We start from the raw sequence: 27668 nt of genomic DNA on the forward strand, positions 1-27668 counted from the left end.
AACTAAATTGTACTTGGCCTAGACATAGCTGCTTCTTAGCTCCTTGCAAATATAATGTGTATTGAACCTTATATCTGATATAAAATAATTAGTATAATTATTTAAATATTAAAACTACAGTTCCAAACAAATTAAAATACTGATTATTATCAGTAGCATAATTAGCCATAGTAAATTTAATTTTTGCTATCATCTTTAGTCATGATCGGTTTGAAATCATATTCTGTTAGACCAATGGTTCTCTCTTATACCCACATAGTAGGTTTCAGAGCTTCAGGGGACCCCCGGGGGCCTCCCAGTCCCCAGGAGCTGTAACTAGGTACAGAAATGGGCTTCTCTTTGCCAGGACCACTTCTATGATCCTATTTAATGGAACTCACTTTTCTTTGGAAAGTAGGTAATTAGTTGGTCTTTTCTCTTGTTTCCATTTCATTAATTCAGTTAATTAATTTGATAAATATTTATTTGAGTCCCTAAACTGTGCTAGGGACTGTTCTGGGTGGTGGGCATACCTCGGTGAACAAAATAGACAAAAATTCCTGCCTTGGGGAGCTTACATTTTGCTGGCAGAAGAAGGATAATAAAATAAATCAGTAAATGATCTAGTATATTGGAAGGTGGTATGATGGAAAAAAAGAGACCAGGAGGGAGCATAAGGGAAGACTGGGGGTAGCGGGATGGGGAGCCGCAACTTCAAGTAGGGCAGTTAGGAAGGACCCCTGAGAAGAGGACATTTAGGCCTCTAGAGACCTGACCCTGGTGAGAGAAGAGTTTTGTGGATATCTGGGGGAAGATGATTCCAGCAAGTGCAAGGACTTCAAGCCTGCTTTCCTTGTGAGTTTTTATTTTGCCAGTTTCCTCCCCTCAGGTAATTTGGTAATGATGGGCAATAGCAAATAATTTCTTTTTTTTTTAAAGATTGGCACCTGGGCTAACAACTGTTGCCAATCTTTTTTTTTTTCTGCGTTATCTCCCCAACCCCCCCGCTGTACATAGTTGTATATCTTAGTTGCAGGTCCTTCTAGTTGTGGGATGTGGGACGCCGCCTCAGCGTGGCCTGACGAGCGGTGCCATGTCCGCGTGCAGGATCCGAACCCTGGGCCGCCGCAGCGGCGCGCGCGAACTGAACCACTCGGCCACGGAGCCGGCCCCGCAAGTAACTTTGAAATTCTGATTAAATTGGAAGTGTTGACTGTCAATGACCAATCGCCTTTCCTGGCCTCCTTCACCATGCCCTTCAGTTCATCCCGAGTTTCTTTATCCCTAGGTCCTCACAGAGATACACTGGATGAGACGAGTGCCGAAGACTAGTAGTTGTCTCATCCCCTGCTGGGTGGAGGTAAGGAGGAAGGGCTGGGAAGTCAACCAGGAAAAGAGATCCCCTTTCAGTGTTTTCCTTTATGAAAGTCCTGCTTGTGGTGAAGTTTGCGTGTGAAGGAAAATTCTCAGGACTCTCTTCAATAGTTGAGATGAGGAAAAAAAACCCACCTCAAAACCCAAAATTATAAATAATTCCATTCCTTCCATTTCATGCATTTAAAATTAAACGGATACAGTAGTAGTTAATACAGTTATAAAATCATAAAATAATATTTCTAGTATAATTTTAAATTCTGGATAAAGGAAAAGTTATAAAACTTCTGCTTTCCTTATATTAACTGGAATTTCAAAAAGCATCCTATTGCTCTCACTCTGTTTTTGCATGTGTTGGGTGCTAGTGTCAAGGGAGAGGTTTTGACCTGTAGCGTCGGGCTGTATTAGAAAGGTGCCTTAAAAAGTAGAGTGTGCTGAGCACACAGCACCACCATCCTCACCAGCTGCATCTCCATTCCTTTTAGACGCGTGGCAAGTGTTTACCGGTGTTGGGAGATAGACAAGGTTGTATTCATCCATAACTACATAGTATCCACCCAGGACGAAAACCAGGCACTTTAAGCAAAGTTCACTTCATTCTCCGTGAATAAGCCATTATTTAGCCTCTCTGCTTCAGTTCCCTCATCTGAAAAGCGAGGATAAAATAGTACTCGACTGCTTTATATCGTTAAAGTGAGAATTAAATGGGATAATTCAAGCAAAGAACCAAGATCAGGGGCCGGCTGGTGGCCCAGTGGTTGAGTTCGAGCTCCGCTTAGGTGGCCCAGGGTTTCGCTGGTTGGGATCCTGGATGCAGACCTAGTACCGCTCATCAGGCCATGCTGAGGCGGCATCCCACATAGCAGAGCCAGAAGGACGTACAATTAGAATATAAACTATGTACTGGGGGCTTTGGGGAGAAGCATAAAAAAAAGATTGGCAACAGATGTTAGCTCAGGTGTCAGTCTTAAACAAAACTAAAATCAATGCCTGGCATACAAAAGCGCTCAAAAATGTTTACAATTACTATTAAATTCATGAAAATATCTACAGTGAAGGGGCATCTCAGAGTTCTTCCCAGAGGTCTAGTGTAAAGATACATCTCAGGGTGGCCTGGTGGTTAAGTGCACACGTTCTGCTTTGGTGGCACGGAGTTCCCAGTTCGGATCCTGGGTGCAGACATGGCACTGCTTGGCAAGCCATGCTGTGGTAGGCGTCCCACATATAAAGCAGAGGAAGATGGGCACGGATGTTAGCTCAGGGCCAGTCTTCCTCAGCAAAAAGAGGAGGATTGGCAGCAGATGTTAACTCAGGGCTTATCTTCCTCAACAACAACAACAAAAAGATATACATCTCTCATGATATCCTGCAAAGTTTTGATTTTATTATCAGAACCAGCTACTTCAGTTTATTGGTTCTGTCCTCTCACGGACACTGATCGGACCCTCATTCTCAGTCGGATCTTGTGCCAGGGAATTAGTTGCTCTGAATCCAGTACTTTGTTTTTCACTGGAGTTCATAGCGTTATTAAATCTCAAGCATATGCCCGGTCTTCAAAAAGACTGTCCGAAACTAAACCGAGAACGCCTTGGGAGGCGCCCAGATCCGGTGGAAGGTGAGGAGGGCTGGGCATCGTGCCCCGAGAGGCGACGAAGGAGCTGCTGGCCTCGGCCTGGTGCCCGGCCTTTGGAGCTCTCCCGGGCATCGTTCCAGGCTGGTGGCAGAAGAGGATGCAAGAGGTGCCCTCTTCTGAGTTACATCACGTGCAGAGACGTGGAGGTGGCAGGGCCGCGGCGCCCTTCCCCCGCGGGGCCGACGCTCCGTCCGGATCCGCTTCTGCCCACGTCCCGCCCCTCCCGCGGCGCTCGCGGCCCCGGCGGCTCACCTGCCGCAGGTGTGCGTCCCGGGCGGGCCCGGCGCGCGGCCGCCCCTCTGCTCCGGCGGGGCCCAGGGCAGCCCGCGCGCGGGGAGGCCGCGCCTCCTCCCGGAACTGGCCGGCGCGGCGCGGCGGGCGGAGCGGCGGCGCCGGGGCATGGAGCCCCTTCCCGCGGCCGGGGCCCCGACGGGCGAGGAGGAGCCAGAGCCGGGGCCGGGGCGGCGGGGCGGCCGGGAGAGCCGCACGGCGTCCCTGGTGAGCGGGCTGCTCACCGAGCTCTACAGCTGCGCCGACGACGAGGCGGCGGCCGGCGGGGGCCGCGGGCCCGGGGGGCGCCGCGACAGCCCCGACAGCTCCACCGAGGCCTCGGGCTCCGACGCGTTCCTGGGCGGCCGCGGCGGCGCCGGCGACTCCCGGCTGCTGCAGGAGCTGCAGGAGCTGCAGGGGCGGCCGAGCCCGCGGCGCCAGAGGCAGTACCTGCGGCAGAAAGGTAGGGCTCGGCGACCCATGCGCGCACCTGCCGGCCGGCGCCCCTCGAGCCCGCGCCCGCTGCGTCCCTGAGCCCGGGCTGGCCTGCGTGCTCGCGGTCGCCCCCAGCCCCGCTCGGGGGTCGCGTGGAGCGTCCGCGTCGGAGAGGCAGCGTGGGGTCCCCCGCAGAGCGTTAGTGGAGGCCCCGGGGAGGCCGTCCTGGGTCGAGGTGCACCGGAGCAGCTGCTGGGACACGTGTGGCGTTCTGAAGGGTCTATCTGAAGTTGCCCAGAGGCGCCGGGAGGACAGAGGCGTCCCCCTTTTTTTTTTTTTTTTTAAATCCGCCTTCCGCGGCCACGCCACTTGGATGGTGTTTAACTAGTGAGGCAGAATAATTCGATAATGCAGTTTCCAAGCAGAGCGTGTAAATGTGCTTCTGCCAGAATGTGTGGTTTCAAGAAGCTCGATAGGTGGGTTTTTTTTCCTTCTCCACGGCAGGAGGTTAGTGCAGGGCCTTAGGGCCTTGGCGTTATCACAGAATGTGACTGCTGGTACCTTCCGTTGGAGAGGTCGACCCGAAAATGGCCTTGGCTGTCAGGCGGAGAGGCTAATTTGGTGTTTCTTTTGTTGTCAGACTTTGATGCTTGTGGCCTAATTGAGATTTTTTTTTTCCTCTCAACTGTTCATATAGCTTGCCTTTCAGGCACTAATACAGTTACTACACTTGTCTTTTTTTATAAGTGTATCAAGACTTAATTTACAAAATGAAGTGAGGTGTGGAAAACGAATGCTGAGACACCATAACATTTCTTAATGTCCTTATGCTAAATTACCAGGGGAGGAAGGAAAGAGAGAATACTATAGAATGTTCTCCAGTCTCCTAATTGTAAAATCAGACTAGCTGGTGCCAGGGGAAAAATAAACAACCAGAAAAAGAATAAATCTGTCTGCTTTCTCAAATCTGTGTAAACAGCTTCAGCTTCCTCTTTTGGCTTCCCAGTGAAGATTTTTTTCCCCAGCTTATTGTTACAAATGGCTTCCACCTTCCTCCCCCTGCCTGGGACTTTAGCTGGAGTGGTGCCATTTCATTTTATATAATTATTTGGCTCTTCCCAGAGTGTCTGTTTATGGCAAGAATTCTGTAGGGCAACAGTTCTTTCAGAATCCAACAAAATCAATTTTGAAGAATTATGATTTTGGTTTCTGTTTTACAAGGCTGTTCACTTTTCATCGCTGAGCGAATGTGGGGGACTAGTAATTTCCTTTAGGAAGGGGAAATTTGGCAAGCTAAATTTTAAAGAAGACGTTATCAGTACAGCTTTGCGAGTGGATTTCAGCGAGCGACCGCTCTACTAGTCATTTGTAAGACCTGTAAAAGTATATTTGCCCGAGTCTTATGGTTAGTTGCCTGTTAATCTTTTTTTTCCTTGTGGTCGACCCTATTAGGAGGAACGAGGTGCTATGTTATAACAGTCCTATACGCACCCCCCTTCATGGGTAAACGTCATTACAGTACTAAGAATAAAGAATTGGCATGGTGATCTAAAGTCATAGCTTGATGACTGTAATTAATAATAGTGGATTGCATATTTGAACGTTGCTAAGAGAATAAGTCTTAAAAGTTCTCATCGCACAAAATTTTGCAATTATGTATGGTGACTGCTGCTAACCAGACTTACTGTGGTAAAAAAAGAATCAGGTGATGGGAACAGATGTCTGCTTCAAAAATTTTGCGGCTTAGAAGGTTACTTGATTTTTTTCAGGGTCAGAAAATATCCCTGCTAACATAATACTTCGTAAGAGTCTCCTAGAGTGCAGATCGTTGTCTCCCCTCTCTGTGAGGGATGTTGCTGCAGTCTCGAGGTAGCACCTGTTTAGATACTTAGCATGTGTGGGGATTTATGTGAGCCCCCAAAATGGTTTCTCAGGAATCCAGGCTCTCTTCGCAGTGGTTTCATTAAGGGGCTGAACTTTGGAGTCAGAATGCTTGAGTTGATATCCTGCTGCGGTTCTTACTAGCTGTGTGACCGTGGACGAGCTCTTTAACGTCTGTGCCTCATTTGCCTCCCCTATACATAGGGATAATAATACTACGTACCTCAGAGGGCTGTAGTGAGAATGATACAAGTTAACGTGTGTGAAGTCCTCAGTAGATGGTAGGTATTATTTTCATTATCATATATGCTGGAATTCCTTAGAGAAGAGATAGTCTGCTGTTTGTCAGCTGATGATCTCCTCATTGTCCCTCATTTATTTAGCACTGTGTTAGGAGCTGTGACTGATCATACAAAGGTAAAGGAGACCTTATTCCTGTCCTCAGGATGCTTATCTACTAGCAGATATTGCTGTAGAAGGCTTTTCCAAACTCTTCTGAAGATTTTTCCCATGCGTATAATTCAGAGAATCAGAGAACTGTAGGTACTGTAAGAGTCACTGAAAATGACTGTTTGTAGAAGAAAAATATACTTTAAATGCAAGGTGATGATGATATTCTTACCCCTTTTGTTTCTAGAAGGAAAACTTTTCAACATTCAAAACAAGGCTATTTGCTGTATCTGAAGGAATCTAGGAATCAAGAGCCTCTGGTTTGGTCCTGCAGCTTGTTCCCATGTTTAATCTTCCTTACAACCCGAATACTTCCATTTAACCCGTGTGCTCTCACTTCCCATTATATCCCACCGTGTTCAGACTCAATGGGAGAGAAATAACTGGCTTTCATTCTCCTCTTCATAGTAATCCTTTATTCTCATGTTAGTGCTATTCATGCGTATAAAGACTGTTGACATTTGTTTCTCAGAATAATCAAGTATGCTAAGCGTGACTTGAGACTTGTGGCACTACCTTGCTTAAGATCACACAGGTAGTTGGTTGACCCAGAGGCAGTTCTTTTTAACTCGCGGTCAAATGCATGTTCCGTCACATGGTCAGGTATGACAGCTGTTAAAGCACGCCCTGCACTTCTCTTATACTGACCCCAGAGTTCACTTCCTTTGACCTTTGGAGCATTTTTCTTGCTTTTAACATTTCTTTTGTTCTCTTCTGATCCTCTCCAGTTTCTCCAAATCCCTTTAAAAATGAGTAGATCCAAACTCCACATAGGCCCTCTACTGAGGGCCCAGCCAATGCCAAATTGAGTGGAATGCTTCGCCTGCCTGGCAGCGAGTAATGATAATATTGCGTGATAAACAAAACTTCTAAATTGTAATGATTATTCATATAAAGATTGTTGTCGCTTCTGGTTCCCAGGTCTTTTTTTCACTTGTAGAAAATTGTTGAGAATTTTAGTTTTGTGAATATAGAATTATCCTTCACTTATCTGTTTAAAGGAAATATATTTTCTACCATATCTGAAAAATTACTGAGTGGCTAAGATGGAATATTGTATTTGATAGTCAAACTATGGGAAGACATATGTTTAAAACAAACCAGTATTGCCACATTCCTCTGCATTAGAAAACGAGGTAATATTATTTACTTTTTTTTTTTTTTGAGGAAGGTTAGCCCTGAGCTAACATCTGCTGCCAATCCTCCTCTTTTTTGCTGAGGAAGCCTGGCCCTGAGCTAACATCCGTGCCCATCTTCCTCTACTTTCTATGTGGGACGCCTACCACAGCATGACATGCCAAGCGGTGCCACGTCCGCACCCAGGATCCGAACCGGCAAACCCCAGGTGGTTGAGGAGCGGAACGTGCAAACTTAACCGCTGCGCCACTGGGGCGGCCCAACATTATTTACTTTTAACTGATCATTTACAAGTAAAAGTGAGTGTTTTTAAAGACATTTGTTATTAGCTATTAGGTTTATCATTGATGTAACAGACTCAAAAATACTCTTTTCTTGCAAGCTTACTGTCTGAGCAATTTAATGATAGAAAACATACATGCCAATTTTCAGGCGATGAAAGGTAAATTTGCAACCAGAGCTAGATATGGTCAAAGTAAGAGTCTTTGCTTACGTGTTACAGGTAGCCTCAAGGATAAAATTTTTTTTTTTATTGAGTTATTGATAGGTTACAATCTTGTGAAATTTCAATTGTACATTAATGTTTGTCAGTCATGTTGTAGGTGCACCACTTTACCCTTTGTGCCCACCCCCCACCCCACCTTTCCCCTGGTATCCATTAAACTGTTCTTGGTCCATAGTTTTAAATTCCTCATATGAGTGGAGTCATACACAGATTATCTTTCTCTTGCTGGCTTATTTCACTTAACATAATTCTCTCAAGGTCCATCCATGTTATTGCAAATGGAATGATTTTGTTCTGTTTTGCAGCTGAGTAGTATTCCATTGTATATATGTACCACATCTTCTTTATCCATTCGTCTGTTGATGGGCACTTAGGTTGCTTCCACGTCTTGGCTATTGTAAACAGTGCTGCAATAAACATTGGGGTGCACAGGACTTTTGGGATTGCTGACTTCAGGCTCTTTGGATAAATACCCAGTAGTGGGATGGCTGGATCGTATGGTAGTTCTATTTTTAGTTTTTTGAGGAATCTCCATACTGTTTTCCATAGCGGCTGCACCAGTTTGCATTCCCACCAGCAGTGTATGAGGGTTCCTTTTTCTCCGCAACCTCTCCAACATTTGTTGCTATTAGTTTTAGATATTTTTGTCATTCTAACGGGTGTAAGGTGATATCTTAGTGTACTTTTGATGTGCATTTCCCTGATGATCAGCGATGATGAGCATCTTTTCATGTGCCTATTGGCCATCAGTATATCTTCTTTGGAGAAATGTCTGTTCATGTCTCCAGCCCATTTTTTGATTGGGTTGTTTGATGTTTTGTGATTGAGTTGCGAGAGTTCTTTATATATTAAGGATATTAAGCCTTTGTCAGATATATGACTTGCAAATATTTTTTCCCAGTTAGTGGGTTGTTTTTTTGTTTCAATCCTGTTTTCATTTGCCTTGAAAAAGCTCTTTAATCTGATGAAGTCCCATTTGTTTATTCTTTCTATTGTTTCCCTTCTCTGAGAAGGCATGGTGTCCGAAAAGATCCTTTTAATACTGATGTCAAAGAGTGTACTGCCTACGTTTTCTTCCAGAAGCCTTATGGTTTCAGGTCTCACCTTTAGGTCTTTAATCCATTTTGAGTTTATTTTGGTGAATGGTGAAAAAGAATGGTCAATTTTCATTCTTTTACATGTGGCTTTCCAGTTTTCTCAGCACCATTTGTTGAAAAGACTTTCTTTTCTCCATTGTATGCCCTCAGCTCCTTTGTCAAAGATAAGCTGTCCATAGATGTGTGGTTTTATTTCTGGGCTTTCAATTTTGTTCCATTGATCTGTGCACCTGTTTTTGTACCAGTACCATGCTGTTTTGATTACTGTAGCTTTGTAGTATGTTTTGAAGTTAGGGATTGTGATGCCTCCCGTTTTGTTCTTTTTTCTCAGGATTGCTTTAGCAATTCGGGGTCTTTTGTTACCCCATATGAATTTTAGGATTCTTTGTTCTAATTCTGTAAAGAATGTCATTGGGATTCTGATTGGGATGGCATTGAATCTGTAGATTGCTTTAGGTAGAATGGACATTTTAACTATGTTTATTCTTCCAGTCCATGTACATGGAATGTCTTTCCATCTCCTTATGTCGTCATCCACTTCTCTCAGAAAGGCCTTGTAATTTTCATTATATAGGTCCTTCACTTCCTTAGTTAAATTTACCCCAAGGTATTTTATTCTTTTTGTTGCGATTGTGAATGGTATTGTATTCTTGAGTTCTTTTTCTGTTGGTTCATTACTGGAGTATAGAAATGCTACTGATTTATGCAAATTGATTTTATACCCTGCAACTTTGCTGTAGTTGTTGATTACTTCTAACAGTTTTCCAATGGATTCTTTGGGGTTTTCTATATATAAGATCATGTCGTCTGCAAACAGCGAGAGTTTCACTTCTTCCCTCCCTATTTGGATTCCTTTTATTCCTTTTTCTTGCCTGATTGCTCTGGCCAGGACCTCCAGTACTATGTTAAATAAGAGTGGTGATAGAGGGCATCTCAAGGATAAAATTTATCTTACGGTATTTGTCTCATGGGCAGGGTGGAAACAGATAAATGATTTATTTGATCAGAATATCTTAGTTGAATGCGGACCTGTAACCCTGGGTGAGAACCCAGAATTACTTGCTTTAAATGGGTGTTTGAGATATTTATCCTACAGTTAGTATTACATTGGCATTTGTATTACTTTTAGAGTATTTATGGTTCCATTTTTATTTTTCTTTACTGATAGATACTAATGAACTGAAGACGATTCTTCGAGAGCTGAAGTACAGAATTGGCGTTCAGTCGGCGAAGTTACTGCGGCAGCTGAAGCAGAAGGATAGGCTTCTGCATAAAGTACAGAAGAACTGCGATATTGTGACTGCATGCCTGCAGGCTGTGTCGCAGAAGAGAAGTAAGTGCTGTCCTGGAGTTAACCCTTTTGCATGTGGAATGTTAGTGAAGCTGAGTCAATAGTCATTGTGTTTTTGAATATGTTGAAAGTTTTAAATGGAAGCTTATACCCTCAGAACTAAGAGCTGTGAACAACTCAGACAGCTTCCTATTTTTTCAGTTAAAATGTATATTACATGTGTGATGTTACAGATTTACCTTTTTATTCTAGATTTGTGGTAGTACTTTACTTTGACGATGGTTATTTTTACCTGATGCTAAATAATGGCTGAAATCTTTATTTTTAGAACAGCATCAAATAGACACCAAACGCATATCTTTACTCTCTTATTCTCTGTGTTGCTCTAATAAGTGAATTAAAAATCGGCTTAAAAGAAGGAGACTCTTGTAACAGGATCTTACAACTAGCCATTAGATTTGAAAAGGACAAATATTTTAACAAATTAAACCTATCTTCTGGGTAATCCGTTTGTAACTAAGAGATGGGTAGTTTGCTAATTGAGTTAAAAATAAATTGTTAAATTGCTACTCCGTGTTAAATACTAGACATGGAAGCTTGTGAATTAATTTTTTAATTCTCCATGCAATAGTTTGATGTTTTATTTTGCTAACATTTCCCTGTTTTTGTTTTGTATTCTTTATTAACATGCAGCACGGCAGAACAGTATGTTCAGGTATGGTAAATAGAGGCACCAATGATGTATTTTGATAAAAGGCCTGTGGCAGCTTTTTAGGTGCATGTGAAAGTTGCTTTCTCTTGTTCCTTTACCCTGCCACATTTTGTATGTAAAGTGACATCTCCTAGGGTTTTTTTAAATTCCAAATTAAGATGTGTTTGTTTTCATAAAACAATTTTCAGGGCTTGATTAGTTTTGAATAATGAAATTAGTGGCTTACATTCTATTCTTATGTTTATTATTAAAAGAAAACACCATGTTTTCTATCTCCTCTTTTATTATATCGTTGTTTATTATCCCCAAATTATTATTCTTGCTGTTTACTAAAGAAGGTTTTAACTAATGTGTACGGAACAGAATGCTGCTTGAATTATCATAATGATATAATGGTGCAAACAGGAAGCAGGAGTGTAACTGAGCAAACTGGTTTTAAATAAGTTTTTTTCCGGACCAGGCACTTGTCTGAAATAGCTGGAGAAGGAGGGTATAGATATAGATACACATATGGAGATGTATGTATTTTGTATAGATATATGTATATTGATTTTTCTCTTTTCAACTGTGTTTCCACCTACCCATCATTGTTGTTCATACCAGAAGTTAAAACCCGGAAGTGGTAAATGCAAGGAGTTTGGGTGTGGGAAAGTATGCGGGGATGGGGCCTGTGTCAGGGGGCAGAGAGGAAGGGCAGGCTAGTGCAGGGTCTCAGGTTGATAATTACCAGGGACTGATAATCATTTAGAATTTGAATTTACTTGACTGATGAAAGGACTAACATTTATGTCTTTTTAGAAAAATGTGTCCACAAGTACCCAATTTAATTGGTGAATTGGTGAATGCACCCTTCCCATGTATTTTAGAGATTGTCTCTTTAATTCCAGCTGGGGTTTTGCGTTTCAGACAAAAAGAGTTACTGACTCTTTTCCTTGGGAGTTCAGCCCTCCCCTGGGTAATATTTATCCCTTTTAGATCTCTAGAGGTTAGACGTTTTGTGACTAACTGCCTGATTCCAGTAGTTGCACATTTTGCCTCTTTCCTCAAAGTCAACTAGCAAATACGTTTAGTTAGAGTTCTAAAGAATCTGGGTCTCACTGTCCCACTGAATAACAGCTTTCAGTTTAGCCGTGACTGGAGGTGATGCGCTCAAATGCGGCACACGTATTGACGTGTTTGTATTCAATATGCAGCAGTCCAGGTAACCCCTATTTTCCGCTCCCTGTGGATTCGGTCCTTAAGATTCTTCCCATAAGTGACTTTCCCTTCCATAACGGGCTATAGAGTAAAAACTATTTTAATCTTTTATTAAAATGGGTTATTTCCTGTTGATACACAAAAGGGATATAATAATTTTGAAATAAGAACCGTAGGTAAGTGTGGATTATGAACCAAAGTGACTGGATCCTTTTTATTTCTAACACAGGCAATATAACTGATTAGACTTTATGGTTTCCTACACCAAGTCTTATGGTAGAATCCCTTTATTTTAAAACTGTGGTGGGAATATGAAGAGTAGGATTAATATACGCCTCACAGAAGAGCAGATTTTCCCCCTATATTGTTCATTCATCTGAGGATAACCATGGTATGACCAATTTAATATCAATAATAAAATTAATGATAATAGGAATGGCAGCAGCTGTTTCCATTCATTAAGTACATGCTTTCTGACAAACTGTTGGTTTTATCTCTCCTAGCAATTCCGAAAGGAGGTGTATCTTTGGGCACATTTTATTAAGAAACTGAGATTCAGAAAGTTTAAGTAATTTGCCTGAAGTCACATAGCTGATAAGTGGTTGAGATAGAATTTGAAGATAGGTGTCTCAAAAGTCCACTCTTTGCTCCATAAACTATAACAAAGAGGATTCTGCTTTTTCTTAGCATTTAGATTGATACTTCTGTAATATTATTGGAATATGGGTGGAGCAATAAGAAATTTGTAACATGCAGAGGACAAAGTACAGAGTTTCAGGCTTATTAGAATATGCTGCTTCAGCGTAGTTTGCATATGAAATAAGTACTTTTATTGGCCAGATGGATTATTGAACAAATGTAGTGTGGTGGGCAGGAAAATCCGCCTAAAGGTTTCAAGACAATGGGAAGAATAAGATGAATATTTGGCTAGGAGTTTGATTCTAATGTTAAGGTTTTTTTTTTTTCCTGCTTTTTCTCTCCAGATCCCCCCAGTACATAGTTGTATATTGTAGTTGTGGGTCCTTCTAGTTGTGGCATGTGGGACACCGCCTCAGCTTGGCCTGATGAGCGGTGCCTTGTCTGTGCCCAGGATCCAAACCAGTGAAACCCTGGACCGTGGAAGTGGAGTGCACGAACTTAACCACTCGGCCACGGGGCTGGCCCCTGATGTTAAGATTTTTAAGTGGTTTGCTTATCTTGTGGTTTAACTATTTTTCCTGAAAGCAGAGGAAGGCCATCTTAATTATCATCATTGCCTAGTTTGACAATTTTCTGCATTGGTGTAGTAAGTGTTTAAGTTATGCTGATTGAGTTTGTGAAATGGCTTTATAAATTAAGTGATAAAATCTAGCTGTCACTGGAAAACTGTGATAAGAGAAAAGCGTGAAAAAAAGTGAATATACATGGAAGTATTGTCTTTATTTTAACCTCGTCAATAAGTACAGGAATTTTAGGCTGCTTAGATCCTCAATTTATTATGCGTCCCCCCAGCATCCTGATAATGTGATTAAGTCTTGCCGTCTATCATCAATGCCTGGCAGAGACAGATACTCTGTCAAATGGTGAGTGGTCTTTGTTGTTTTTCTATGACTGCCTTTCCTACAAGACAAAAAAAAAGGTCCAGTGTTGTTGCTGCTCTGAAGCCTACCACCTTGGTGGTGGGCCGTGGGATGTGGGTAGTTTTGAAATGTTATGGGAACTTGAGATGGACAGGGTTGGGGGACAATAAAGGAAGTGCCATGAAAAAAAATAGTACCTTGTCCTCTGTGGCAGGAGGAGGAATTTGTGTGACCTTGAGTTTGGTGGCACTGACATTCAGCATTTTCCACTAAGAAACAATTGTGTGTGTTTTTAAAAAAATTATAAAAGTAATACACTCAACCAGCCATTCCACTCCTGGGTATTTGCCCAAGAGAATTGAAGAGTATGTCCCTATAAACTCTGGTACATGAATGTTCATAGCAGCATCTTTTATGGTAGCCAAAACGTGAAAACAACCCAAATGTCTACCCATAGATGAGCAGATAAACAAATATGGTATATGGAATATTATTCAGCCGTAAACAGGAGTGAAGTACTGATTCATGTTACAACATGATTGACCCTTGAAAACATGCTAAGTGGAGGATGCAAGACACAAAAGTCCACATATTGTAAGATTCTATGTGAAAGATCTAGAATAGGCAAATCATTAGAAATAGAAAGTAGATCAGTGGTTGCCAGGCGCTGGGGGTGGGGAGAATGGAGATTGGCTGCTAATGGTATGGGTTTCTTATTAGGATGATGAAAATGTTCTGCAATTAGGTAGTGGGAATGGCTGCATAACTTTGTGAATATACTAAAAATCACTAAATTGTATGGTTTAAAATAATTTTATGGCATGTGAGTTATATCTCAATAAAATGTGTTACTGTAATGTACTCATTAGGGAAACTTGGGGAAACACAGAAATGTAAAAAGAAGACAAAAAATCATTTTCTAAAGACAATCTCTTGGGCTGGCCCCGTGGCGAGGTGGTTAGATTCGCACGTTCTGCTTCATCGGCCTGGGGTTCACTGGTTCGGATCCCAGGTACGGACATGGCACTTCTTGGCAAGCCCTGCTGTGGCAGGTGCCCCACATATAAAGTAGAGGAAGTTGGGCACGGATGTTAGCTCAGGGCCAGTCTTCCTCAGTAAAAAGAGGAGGATTGGCGGCAGATGTTAGCACAGGGCTAATCTTCCTCCAAAAAAAAAAAAAAAAAAAGACAATCTCTTCATATTTTTGCAAATTTATTCAAGTGGTTTTTGTATGGAGTTTTTCCAAAGTCAATGTACCGTATGACAATTCTGCATCCTGCCTTTTTGACATAACCCATCATAAGCTGGTGCCATTGGCATAGATTATTCATAAACAGAATTTTGAATGATTAATGCACTGTTTTCTGGTTTATCATTTTGTTTTGTTACATTACAATAGTGAAGAATCTTCTTTCAGTCATGAATAGAGAAATACAACTCCAATTGATTTAAGCAAAGGAGGAAATTGATTGGCTGACATAATTAAAAGTCCCGGGATGTGCCTGAAGGTCTAGCTAAGTCAGATACAGATGCTTAAGTAGTATCTTTACAAATGTGATTCATCTCTTAGCTGTGCTTGTCTTCTGCACTGGACACCTCCAATGCGGCCAGCAACAGCTGCAATTCAGCAACCTTACCTGACAACACAGATCTTTTCCACGGCTCGAGAAAGTCCCATAATTCACTTTCCTTGACCTAGTTGGCTCACATGCTCACTAAGAATCAATAAATACTTATTTCTGTATGTAAGAAAGTGATAAGTGTTATAGGAAAAACAAACAAATGAAAAACCAGGAAAAGGCGGATTTGGAGTGGCCAACAATTGGTAATGGTGTTGTTGGTCTTTTAAATTTTAACTATTCTAGTGAGTTTTGGCTGTGTGATTTTTGTTTTCATTTTGCTGATTACTAATGTGGTTCAGCACCTCTTCATATTTATTGGCTATTTGTCTCCTAAGAAAAAGGTTGCCTCCTTTCTCTTATAGATTTGTAGGAGTCCTTTATATATTCTGAATATGCGTTTTGTCTGATATAGGTGTTGCAAATACCTTCTCCTACTTTGTCAGCCTGCATTTTCACTCTCTTAAGAGTGTCCTTTCATGAACAGGAGTTCTTTGTTTTTTTAAGTTGAGGTATAATTGACATACAAGGTATTAGTTTCAGGTGTACAACATAATGATTTGATGTTTGTATATATTGCGAAATGATCACCACAATAAGTGTAGTTAACATCTGTCACCACACATGCTTATAGAAATTTTTTCTTGTAATGAAAAGTTTTAAGATCTACTCTCTTAGCAACTTTAAAATATGCAATACGGTTTTCTTAACTGTAGCTGCCATGCTGTACGTGACATCTCCATGACTGAGAGTTGCTAGTTTTTGATGCAGTCCAGTTTATTACTCTTCCAGCGTTTTCATAAGCAGCTTCACAGGCGTGCGACCTGTGGAGTCACAGAGGTAGGTAGGCAGTAGGTAGAGGTATGTAGTCACAGACGTAGGTAGTGCACAGTAGGGCCACACACAGGTTTGATGCTCTGCTGTTGTGGTCTTGAAGTTCTTAATAATTTTCGAACAAGGAGACCTACAAATTATATAACCACTGGTGCCCTTATGGCTGGTGCTTTTTCTAGCCTGTTTAAGAAATCTTTTTTTATATACCAAATTCATGAAGATATTCTCCTATATTATTTTCCAGAAGGTTTATCATTTTGTTTCCATATCTAGACCCAGATCCACCTAGAATCGGTTCATTTTGTTTGTGTGATGTGTGATAGGAGTCGAAGCTCATGTTTGTCCAGATAGGTGTCTAATCCATCCAGCCCTGTTTAGGAAGAGACCATTCTTTTCCTACTGCTCTGTGGTACCATTTTTGTATAAAATCAGGTGTCTGTATGTGTGTGGGTCTTTTCTGGGGCTCTTTCCTGTTTTGTTGTTTGGTCTATCCTTGAGCTAATACAACACTGTCTTAATTATTGAACTTTTTAGTAACTCAGTATCTGATAGCATAGGTTCTTACTCCTTGTTTTTCTTTAAGATTTTTTTGGTTATTATTGGCTCTTTGAGGGAGAATTGACATCTTTACAACATTGGGTCTTCCAATCCGTAGATATGGTATGTTAAAGTTTATTTGAATAATATTTTACAGTTTTCTATATAAAGGTCTTACATATCTCTTACTAGATTTATTCTTAGGTAGCTGAAGTTTATTGATGCTATTTTAAGTTGATATCTTTTAAAAAATTTATTTCCTATTTTTAGCAGGCAGAAATATGTTGTTTTCTGCATATTGACCTTATAACCAGTAATCTTACATTTTCTTTTGTTGATTCTGATAATCTATCTGTAAATTCTTTCATAGTTTCTAAGTATATAATCTTTATCATCTGTGAATACTGTCAGTTTTATGGATTACTTTACTATCTTTTCATTTCTTTTTTTAAAAATTTTTATTTGTTTCAGATGTACATCATATTTCTAATTCTGTGTACATTACATCATGTTCACCACCTGAACACTATAGTGCATCCCCTCACATGTGAGCCTAATCACCCCTTTTGCCCTCCCCCCCCTTCCCCAATGGTAACGACCAGTCCAATCTCCAATGCTATGTGTTTTTTTTTTTTTTTTGTCGTTTTTATCTTCTACTTATGAGTGAGATCATATGGTATTTGACTTTCTCCCTCTGACTTATTTCACTCAGCATAATACCCTCAAGGTCCATCCATGTTGTCACAAATGGCTGGATTTCGTCATTTCTTATGGCTGAGTAGTAGTCCATCGTGTATAAATACCACATCTTCTTTATCCATTCGTCCCTTGATGGGCACCTAGGTTGCTTCCAAGTCTTGGCTATTGTGTATAATGCCGCAATGAACATAGGGGTGCAAGTATCTTTATGCCTTTGTGTTTTCAAGTTCTTTGGATAAATACCCAGCAGTGGAATAGCTGGATCATATGGTAGATCTATCCTTAATTTTCTGAGGATACTCCATACTGCTTTCCATAGTGGCTGCACCAGTTTGCACTGCCACTAGCAGTGAACAAGGGTTCCCTTCTCTCCACACCCTCTCCAACATTTGTCGTTTCCTGTCTTGTTAATTATAGCCATTCTGACCGGAGTGAGGTGATACCTCATTGTAGTTTTGATTTGCATTTCCCTGATAGCTAATGATGTTGAGCATCTTTTCATATGCCTGTTGGCCATCTGTATATCTTCTTTGGAGAAATCTCTGTTCAGATCTTTTGCCCATTTTCTAATTGGATTGTTGGTTTTTTTCTTGTTGAGCTGTGTGAGTTCTTTGTATATTTTGGATATTAATCCCTTCTCTGATATATGGTTTGCAAATATCTTCTCCCAATTGTTAGGTTGTCTTTTCGTTTTGTTGATGGTTTCCTTTGCTGTGCAGAAGCTTTTTAGTTTGATGTAGTCCCATTTGTTCATTTTTTCTTTTGTTTCCCTTGCCCGGTCAGACATGGGACTTGAAAATATGCTGCTCAGACCAATGTCATAGAGCGTACTGCCTATGTTTTGTTCCAGAAGTCTCATAGTTTCAGGTCTTACATTCAAGTCTTTAATCCATTTTGAGTTGATTTTTGTGCATGGTGTAAGGGAATGGTCTACTTTCATTCTTTTGCATGTGGCTGTCCAGTTTTCCCAACACCATTTATTGAAGAGACTCTCCTTTCTCCATCGTATGCTCTTGGCTCCCTTGTTGAATATTAGCTGTCCATAAACGTGTGGGTTTACTTCTGGGCTCTCAATTCTGTTCCATTGATCTGTGTGTCTGTTTTTGTGCCAGTACCATGCTGTTTTGGTTACTATAGCTTTGTAGTGTAATTTGAAATCAGGGAGTGTGATACCTCCAGCTTTGTTCTTTTTTCTCAGGCATCCTTTGGCTATTCGGGGTCTTTTGTTGTTCCATATAAATTTTAGGATTCTTTGTTCTACTTCTGTGAAAAATGTTGTTGGAACTTTGATAGGGATTGCGTTGAATCTATGGATTGCTTTAGGAAGTATGGACATTTTAATGATGTTAATTCTTCCAATCCAAGAGCACGGAATATCTTTCCTTTTCTTTGTGTCTTCTTCAATTTCTTTCAACAATATTTTATAGTTTTCGGTGTACAGATCTTTCACCTCTTTGATTAAGTTTATTCCTAGGTATTTTATTCTTTTGTTGCAATTTTAAATGGGATTGTATTCTTAATTTCTCTTTCTGCTACTTCATTGTTAGTGTATAGAAACGCAACCGATTTTTGTACATTGATTTTGTATCCCACAACTTGACTGTATTCCTTTAATATTTCTAAAAGTTTTTATAGTGGACTTTTTAGGGTTTTCTAGATATAAAATCATGTCATCTGTAAAGAGTGACAGCTTCACTTCTTCTTTTCCAATGTGGATCCCTTTTATTTCTTTTCCTTGCCTGATTGCTCTGGCTAGGACTTCCAATACTATGTTAAATAAGAGTGGTGACAGTGGGCATCCTTGTCTGGTTCCTGTTCTTAGAGGGATAGCTTTCAGTTTTTCTCCATTGGGAATGATATTTGCTGTGGGTTTGTCATATATGGCCTTTATTATGTTGAGGTATTTTCCTTCTATACCCATTTTATTTAGAGTTTTTATCATAAATGGATGCTGTATCTTGTCAAAAGCTTTCTCTGCATCTATTGAGATGATCATGTGATTTTTATTGTTCATTTTGTTAATGTGGTGTATCACGTTGATAGATTTGCAAATTTTGAACCATCCCTGCATCCCCGGAATGAAACCCACTTGATCATGTTGTATGATCTTTTTAATGTATTGTTGTATTCGATTTGCTGGTATTTTGTTGAAGATTTTTGCATCGATGTTCATCAGTGTTATTGGTCTGTAATTTTTTTGTGTTGTCCTTGTCTGGTTTTGGTATCAGGATAATGTTTGCTTTGTAGAAGGAGTTAGGAAGCCTCCCCTCCTCTTCAATTTTTTGGAAGAGTTTGAGAAGGATAGGTACTAAGTCTTCTTTGAATGTTTGGTAGAATTCACCAGGGAAGCCATCTGGTCCTCGACTTTTATTTTTGGGAGGTTTTTGATTGCTGTTTCGATCTCCTTACTGGTGATCAGTCTATTCAAATTTTCTACATCTTCTTGGTCCAGTTTTTGAAGGTTGTACGTTTGTAAGAATTTATCCATTTCTTCTAGATTATCCAATTTGTTGGTGTATAGCTTTTCATAGTATTCTCTTATTATCTTTTGTATTTCTGAGGTGTCCGTTGTAATCTCTCCTCTTTCATTTCTGATTTTATTTGTTTGAGACTTCTCTCTTTTTTTCTTGGTGAGTCCAGCTAAGTGTTTGTCAATTTTGTTTATCTTTTCAAAGAACCAGCTCTTAGTTTCATTAATTTTTTCTATTGTTTTTTTAGTCTCTATATTGTTTATTTCTGCTCTGATTTTTATTATTTCCTTCCTTCTGCTGATTTTGGGCTTTGTTTGTTGTTCTTTTTCCAGTACCTTTAGGTGTGCTTTTCGATTGTCTATTTGGGATTTTTCTTCTTTGTTGAGGTAGGCCTGAATTGCTATAAACTTCCCTCGTAGAACTGCTTTTGCTGTATCCCACAGATTTTGGCATGTCGTGTTTTCATTTTCATTTGTCTCCAGGAATTTTTTGATTTCTGCTTTGATTTCTTCATTGACCCAATCATTGTTCAGTAGCATTTTGTTCAATCTCTACATTTTTGTCGCTTTTCTGGTTTTCTTTCTGTAGTTGATTTCTAGTTTCATACCTTTGTGGTCAGAAAAGATGCATGGTATTATTTCGATCTTCTTAAATTTATTGAGACTTGTTTTGTGGCCTAATATGTGATCAATCCTGGAGAATGTTCCATGGGCATGTGAAAAGAATGTGTATTCTGTGGTTTTTGGATGGAATGTTCTGTATATATTTACTAAGTCCATCTGGTCTAATGTGTCCTTTAAGGCGAGTGTTTCCTTACTGGTCTTCTGTTTGGATGATCTACCCATTGCTGTAAGTGGAGTGTTAAAGTCCCCTACTGTTATTGTGTTACTGTCTATTTCTCCTCTTATGTCTGTTAATAATTGCTTTATATATTTAGGTGCTTCTGTGTTGGGTGCATAGATATTTACAAGTGTTATATCTTCTTGTTGGATTGTTCCCTTTATCATTATGTAGTGCCCGTCTTTGTCTCTTGTTACAGTTTTTGATTTAAAGTCTGTTTTGTCTGATATAAGTATTGCTACCCCTGCTTTCTTTTCTTTGCCATTTGCGTGGAATATCTTTTTCCATCCTTTCACTTTCAGTTTGTGAGTGTCTGTAGGTCTGAATTGTGTCTCTTGTATGCAGCATATACATGGGTCTTGTTTTTTTTATCCATTTGGCCACCCTATGGCATTTGATTGGAGCATTTAGTCCATTGACATTTAAAGTAGCTATTGATAAATATGTATTTATTGCCATTTTGTCACTTTTTCTTTTTTTTGGGTGTTTTAGTAGTTCTTCTCACTTCATTTGTTTTTCTCTTGCTCTCTTCCCTTGTGGTTTGATGGCTATCTTTAGTAATATGTTTGATTTCTTTTGTCTTACTTTTTTCCTGCTTGTTATAGGTTTCTGGTTTGTGGTTACCATCAGGATCCTATTTAATATACTATGCATATAACAGTGTATATTGAGTAGATAGACTCTTTAGCTTGACCTCTTTCTAAAAGCTCTACTTTATCACTCCCCTCCTCCCACATTATATGTTTTTCACATCATATATAGTCTTTTGTTTAGCGTGTGTCTATCCATTACCCTCTTATCATTGAAATAGGTGATTTTAGTGTCTTTTAACCTTCATATTATCTTCCCAGGTAGTTGATCTGTTGCCTTTACTATACTTTTACCTTACAAGTGATTTTATTGCCTGTTTTTTGTTGTTGTTTTGTTTTTTTTTGATAATTTTTTTTTTAATCTCTATTTGTGGTCATTGCTTTCCCACTTATAAGTCCCTTCAGCATTTCTTGCAGAACTGGTTTATTGGTGATAAACTCCTTTAATTTTTGCTTGTCTGGGAAGCTCTTTATCTCTCCTTCCGTTCTGAATGGCAACCTTGATGGATAGAGTATTCTTGGTTGTAGGTTTTTTCCTTTCAGCACTTTAAATATGTCGTGCCATTCTCTTCTCGCCTGTAGGGTCTCGACTGAGAAGTCCGCTGACAGCCTGATGGGCTTCCCTTTATATGTCACTTGTGGCCTTTCTCTTGCTGCTTTTAGGATTCTCTCTTTGTCTTTAATTTTAGACATTTTAATTATAATATGTCTTGGTGTGGGCCTCTTTGGGCTTATCTTGTTTGGAGCTCTCTGTGCTTCCTGAACTTGGATGTCTGTTTCCTTCCTCAGGTTAGGAAAATTTTCCTCTATTATTTCGACTAATAAATTTTCTGCCCCTTTGTGTCTCTCTTCTCCTTCTGGGACCCCTATAATCCGAATGTTAGCACTCTTGATATTGTCCCAGAGTTCCCTTACACTGTTCTCATTCTGTCTAATTCTTTTTTCTCTTTTCTGTTCTGCTTGGGTGTTTTCCTCTAGTCTTTCATCTAGCTCGCTGATCCGTTCTTCTGCTTCCTCTACTCTGCTATTGAGTCCCTCTAGTGAATTTCTCATTTCGAATATTGTATTCTTCATTTCTGGTTTTTTTTTTATATCTTCCAGTTCTTTGCTGATGTGCTCACTGTGTTCATCCATTCTTCTCCGCTTATCTGTGAGCATCCTCATTATATTTTGTTTGAATTCTTTGTCAAGGAGGTCGCTAGTTTCTGTTTCACTTAGTTCTTTTTCTGGCGTTTTGTACTGTTCCCTTGCTTGGAAAGTATTCCTTTGCCTCCTCATTATACCTCTTGCTCTGTGCTATTTTCTTTGTACTAGGTGAGTCGGCTACGTCTCCTGACCTTGGAGAAGTGGCCTTATGTATGAGATGCCTTATGAGGCCCAGCAGTGTGCTTCCCTCTCATCACCAGTCCATAAGAACCAGGAGTGACCCCTTTGTGGGCTACTTGTGTTCCTCTGCTGTGGCAGGGTTGCTCCCACTGCAGGTACCCAGGGAGTCTGATCTTTCCTTCCCTGGCCAGCTGTTTGTAAATCCGGTCTGGGTGGGGGGCCTCAGCACTGTTGGCTACAAAGTCTATCAGCACACTCTTATTGCAATTGTCCTCTTAATTGGGTTGGTGCCCAGTCTAGCTGGTTGCTAGGCTCAGGGGCTACAGTTGTGCTAGGCCTGAGGCCAACAAGGCTGTTGTCAGTTCTCTTAGGAGTGCAGCTGAGTAGGGCTCTCCCTTGGCATGGAGGCACTCAGTTGCTTCAGGCTTTGGAAGGTGAGGCTGATCCTTTTTATGGCTATTTGTGAAGCACAAGTCTGCTGCTGCTGATAAGCCTCACCCCCCACCAGACCACATACACTGTCAACACAGTCCTGGTCCATGCACACTTCTCAACCCCCTGGAGTGTACCCCAACGCCACACTGCAGAGGCCCCCACCTCTCCCCCAATGCCCCCCCACAGTTCACCTGGTCCTCACACAGGCCCTGCCCCACAGAGGCAGACACCCTTGCCTGCCTGTAGAGGATCAAGGCACTCAGTCAATGCAGGCTGAAAAGTAGCCTGAGGGCTTGCTGTTAGGTGGGGCCAGTCCCTAGGGCGGGTTGCCTGCCCTGGCTGAACTGGATTAAATCTGTGCTCTAGTGGGCGTGGCAGACCCCTGGGCTAACAGCCCAAGGGATGAACCTCAATGGCCCCCACCGGTGTCCGTATCAGCACGCCTGGACCAGCTCAGAACAATGGCCCCCACCAATGTCTCAGTCTCCGGAGAGGACCCTCCTCTCACCAAGATTCCCCCAGAGCCCACCAGGTGAGTCTCGTTTCACCAAAGGACAGTCAGCCTTCTCTCTGGTGATTTTAGGTTGCTGCAATGAGTGAGTTTGTGCGTGGGCCCTTTAAGACCCAGATCTTTTCAGTTTTCGGCTGATAGCTTTTCTGGGGGTGTCCTCGCTGCAGTTAATAGCCAGCAAAGCCAGACAGTACGACCCCCCTCTCAGTTGGGCTGAGGCTGAAGGATGGTTATAGCAGTATTGCCCCTGCTCCGGACCTCACTCCTCCAGGGAGGGCTCGTACCTTAGGTTGGCTCCTGCCTGGCCAGCTGAGAAGCTCCACTGCTCCCAAAGGTAGCTTTTATCCTCTGCAGCCGGAGTTACTGCCTCTTCTGCCTTCGTCAGGACTGTCTCTTGTCGTGGGGGTTCTTCTTATCCAGTTTTCAGTTTTCAATCCAGGGTGATTCTTTTCAAAATTGTTGTAATCTAGTTGTGTTCGTGGGAGGAGGTGAGTTCAACGTCTGCTCATGGCGCCATCTTGACGAGATCTCTCTTCTTTATGTCTTCATTGATTTCTTTCAGTGATGTCTTAGAGATTTCAGTGTATAGGGCTTTCACCTCCTTGGTTAATTTTATTCCCAGATATTTTATTTTTTTTGTTGCCATTGTAAATAGGATTGTATTCTTGATTTCTCTTCTAGTTCGTTATTAGTGTATAGAAATGCAACTGATTCTCGTAAGTTGATTTTGTACTCTGCAACTTTGCTGTAGTTGATGATTATTTCTAATAGTTTTCTGGTGGATTCTTTAGGATTTTCTATATATAGAATCATGTCATCTGCAAACAGCTCTCCTGGGCATTCTGTCCTCAAGTTAGAAAGATGGTCTAATAGCAAGAAGCATCTTGTGTTGACTGCCGTCAGCACAACTGTCACCTGAGCCACACTGCTCCCCTCTGGCCTGATTGTGCTCCCATCTGGACTCGTCCTTCGGTTCTGGTGCACAGCTGTCATCTTGGGATCTCCCTTCACTCTCATGGGGTCTCTCTTTGTCCCTCTCCTGTGTTGGATCTCTTGTTTCCATGTTTTCTTCTTTCTTGGATTGTTCTTTTTATTTTGTTACATCCCCTTGAGAAAGGGTACCTGTGAGATATATTTTTGGAAACTGTGCAGGAATTATAATGTCTTTATTCTGTCCTCACTTTGATTGACAGTTCTATACTTGCTCTATTGACTTTTTGCTTCAATTCTTGCTCTTGAGAAGTTTGAAGACTTTCTGGTTTCCCATTCTTTCTACTGGACTGTTTGTTTTTCCTCTTTGAAAGCTTGTGGAATCTTCTCTTTGTTCTTGGTGTTTTGAAATTCATGACTCTGGTGCTTGGTGCTGGCCTATTTGCATCCGTTGTCCTGGCCTAGACAGGCTCTTTCAATTGGCAGCTTAGGTCCTTCAGTTCTGGAAAATTTATGTGAATTATTTCTCTGATGCTTTTCCTCCCTCATTCTTTTTTTTTTTTTTTTTTTTAATTTCTGGGATTCTATTGTTTGGCTGTCAGAATCTCTGGACTAGTTCTGGAATATTCTTCTCTTTCTTGTTTTCCATCTCTCTGCTTTTTTGCTTTACTCTTTCAGAGATTATCTCCACTTTATTTCCCAATCCTGTTATTGAGACCTCTTTTTTGGGTTGTTATTTGAATGTTTCTTTTATGTATATGGTGTCCTGTTCTTGTGTCATAGATGCAATATATTTTCTTATTGCCCTAGGATGTTAACGATAGACTAAAACAGACAAACAGAAAAAAACAGTGTGGAGCAAACAGATTATACAGGGAACAGAGAAAGTTTCAAAAGGGCTACTATATTTAGAGTCGTGCCTCAGATATCTGGAATCCTTGGCTGGCTGCTCATAGTTGAGTGTGGATGTCTAAAGTGATGGCTTGAACTCTGAGCTCCCGGGTAGGGCTCATTGACTTTGAGCTTCACTGAAGGGTCATCCGGATGAGCCCTGTTCTGTGGAGCCGCCCAGGTCAGGGTCTCCAGGTCTGTCTTCTGGGGCTGGTCAGATCCCTCAGGGAGGAGTCTTCTGACCTCCTGCCTGGACGGCGAGGGCTGCGGGAATAAGAGCTGGGGGCTCTGCACTCAGTGTGCAGGTGGCCACTGAATCCCTGTTTTAGGTGAGGTTCTTCCCGTCAGCTGGTTGTCCGGCAACTCTCTGTTTTAAGCCTCTTCAGAAATGAAGCCTTCAGACCTTCGCAGGGGTGGGAGAGGAGTACTTGCCCAGTCCCATGAAGCGGAGGAGAGCACCTAGGGATCCAGCTGCTTCTCAACAGCTTCTCCCCGTTCTTAGCACGCCTCCTCCGGAGCTGGCCGCGTGTCTCTGAGCCTTTTGTGGAATATGTGGTGTAATAGAGGTTGAAGTTCGGCTTTCCCGTGCTAATTTGGGATTTGGTTTTCTAGGACCTGCTAAGTCAATTTCTGATTGTATGCTTTTTCAGCTTCAAGATTCTATTGCTATGGTCTTCTTTTCTTCCCGGTCCTTGTGGGTCATGATAAACAAAAATATCTTTAGTGTATTTTTCATGTGGTTTTGGTGGGCACCAGAATTAGATGCAGTTTTTTTCAATCTTCCTTCTTAACCTAAATGTGCATATTCCTTTTTCATATGTTTGTTTGTTTTCATAGATGAAGTTAGCATTTTTTCTCAGTTTTATTGAGATATAATTGAGATTTATAGAAGTTAGCATTTAGATTAAGGTAGATTTGCCTTAAGTTTGGAATTTGGTTGCAGCATTGTAACTTTTGGCACAAATTTGTTAATACTGATTACATATTTAGGTGTGTTTTTGATATATGATTAGCAACTTGGTCTGCCCTGAAGTAGCTTAGTAAGAATATGACTAGATGAAAGAAACTGGATTATAATTGCTTACAATATATTTTATCAACAGTTTCCTCTTATTTTGTAAAAGCTCTTTAGTGTCTTGCAGCTGAGTTATTTTTCCATTTCGTCATAATTTATTTATTCTTATACGTATTGCAAATCTGTGTAATATTTGAAAGTACAGTACTAACTTTTGAACCTCCAGCTTCTGAGAGATTCTTGTGGCTTTGAAAAAACAACAGATGTGTCTTGTGACCTTGTTACAAAGAGAAGTTGTTTTTAGAAAAAAAATTCTGAATCTCAGCCGTAATAGCTGAGAGCTAGAAGAGAACTTAATCTGATGTCTGTTTACTGCCAAGCTTGCTGCTGAGCAGTGAGCGTGGGGAGCTGAGAGCGATGCTGAAGCTGGCTGGCTGAGGGCACCCTTGCTGTTGGCGGTGACAAAGGAAAACTCCGTCTACAGCCAGCAGGGGGAGTGCTCTTCTCTTTAGGCTTCCTGAGACCCGTGTTAAATTTATGTTCTCTCTGTGCCTTGTCCGGGCTTGAATCCTGGATCTGCCACTTAACTCTAGGTGCAGTCTCATGCAGGTTCCCTAACAGCCCTGTGCTTCCGTTTTCTCGTCAGTGAAAAGGGGACGCTGATAATACCCACTTCACAGGGTCCTCATGAGAATTAAGGGAGGTAAAGTGTATAAAGTGCTTAGAACAGTGTCTGGCTGTATTCCTTATAATTGTTCCTGCTGTGGGAGGTTTGGAGACTGCCTTTTCCTCCAGCATTTGCACCAGCATTTACTGGGGTTAGGAGGAGGATAGATGTGTGCTGCGTGGACAAGGGTAGGAGGGGTGGGGAGTCATTCCAGGCAGGGATGCTGGTGAAGAGGCTGTCAGAGCATCGCATATTGGGGATGCTTTAGTAATCTAGTGTTACCGGATATAAAGTTGGAGGCTGGAGGCAAGTGGCAGAAGTTGAAGGGGGAGCTGACCTTGTGTCCTGTAGCGCCATGGCTGAGCACAGGGTGGCGTGACTGGGTTTTCGTGTTTCAAAGGTCATTTTGGCAGCAGCAAGAGGACAGGCTGGAGTGGGTGAGTGGACGAGGGCTGTGTCAGGAGGAGGCTGAGGCAGTAGACCTATAGGAAGTGGGGCGGGAGTGGAGATGGTCCAGGAGCAGGGAGCTGGGTGGACTGAGGGTTTGGGGCATGGGGAGGCCTCCGTAAGCGCTTACAGCTGAGATGCCTCGGGGCACCAGGTAGCCCTGCTGGGGAAGAAGCTGGAACAGCTGTCTCAGGGCGAGACAGGAGAGCCCGAGGGGAGGGCAGTGTCGAGGAAGCTGCTGGACGACGGAGGCCGAGTGTCAAGGAGACACAGTTTTAGCTTCTCTAGAACAGCCTCAAGAACTATTATAGAGCACGTATAATTACCACAGAGAAG

General features: G+C 41.5%; 1 protein-coding gene across 3 annotated transcripts in view; it reads left to right on the plus strand.

Moving 5' to 3' along the window:
• Positions 1-1272: 1272 nt before the first annotated feature.
• The window catches only part of TBC1D30 (TBC1 domain family member 30), an 84967-nt gene continuing 58571 nt past the window's right edge, over positions 1273-27668 (plus strand). The window contains exons 1-2 of one of the 3 annotated variants that reach the window (XM_070271852.1): positions 1273-1339; positions 9930-10094. Coding sequence is in view for 2 of the 3 variants with exons in the window: in XM_023643944.2 (XP_023499712.1) it covers positions 3386-3719; positions 9930-10094 (499 nt within the window). In the remaining variant the exon portion in view is untranslated. Of the gene's footprint in view, positions 1340-3119; positions 3720-9929; positions 10095-27668 lie in introns of those variants that run through there. The other 2 variants (XM_023643944.2, XM_070271850.1) reach the window with 2 other exon arrangements.

Source organism: Equus caballus, chromosome 6 (genome assembly GCF_041296265.1).
Source record: "Equus caballus isolate H_3958 breed thoroughbred chromosome 6, TB-T2T, whole genome shotgun sequence".
NCBI lineage: Eukaryota > Metazoa > Chordata > Mammalia > Perissodactyla > Equidae > Equus > Equus caballus.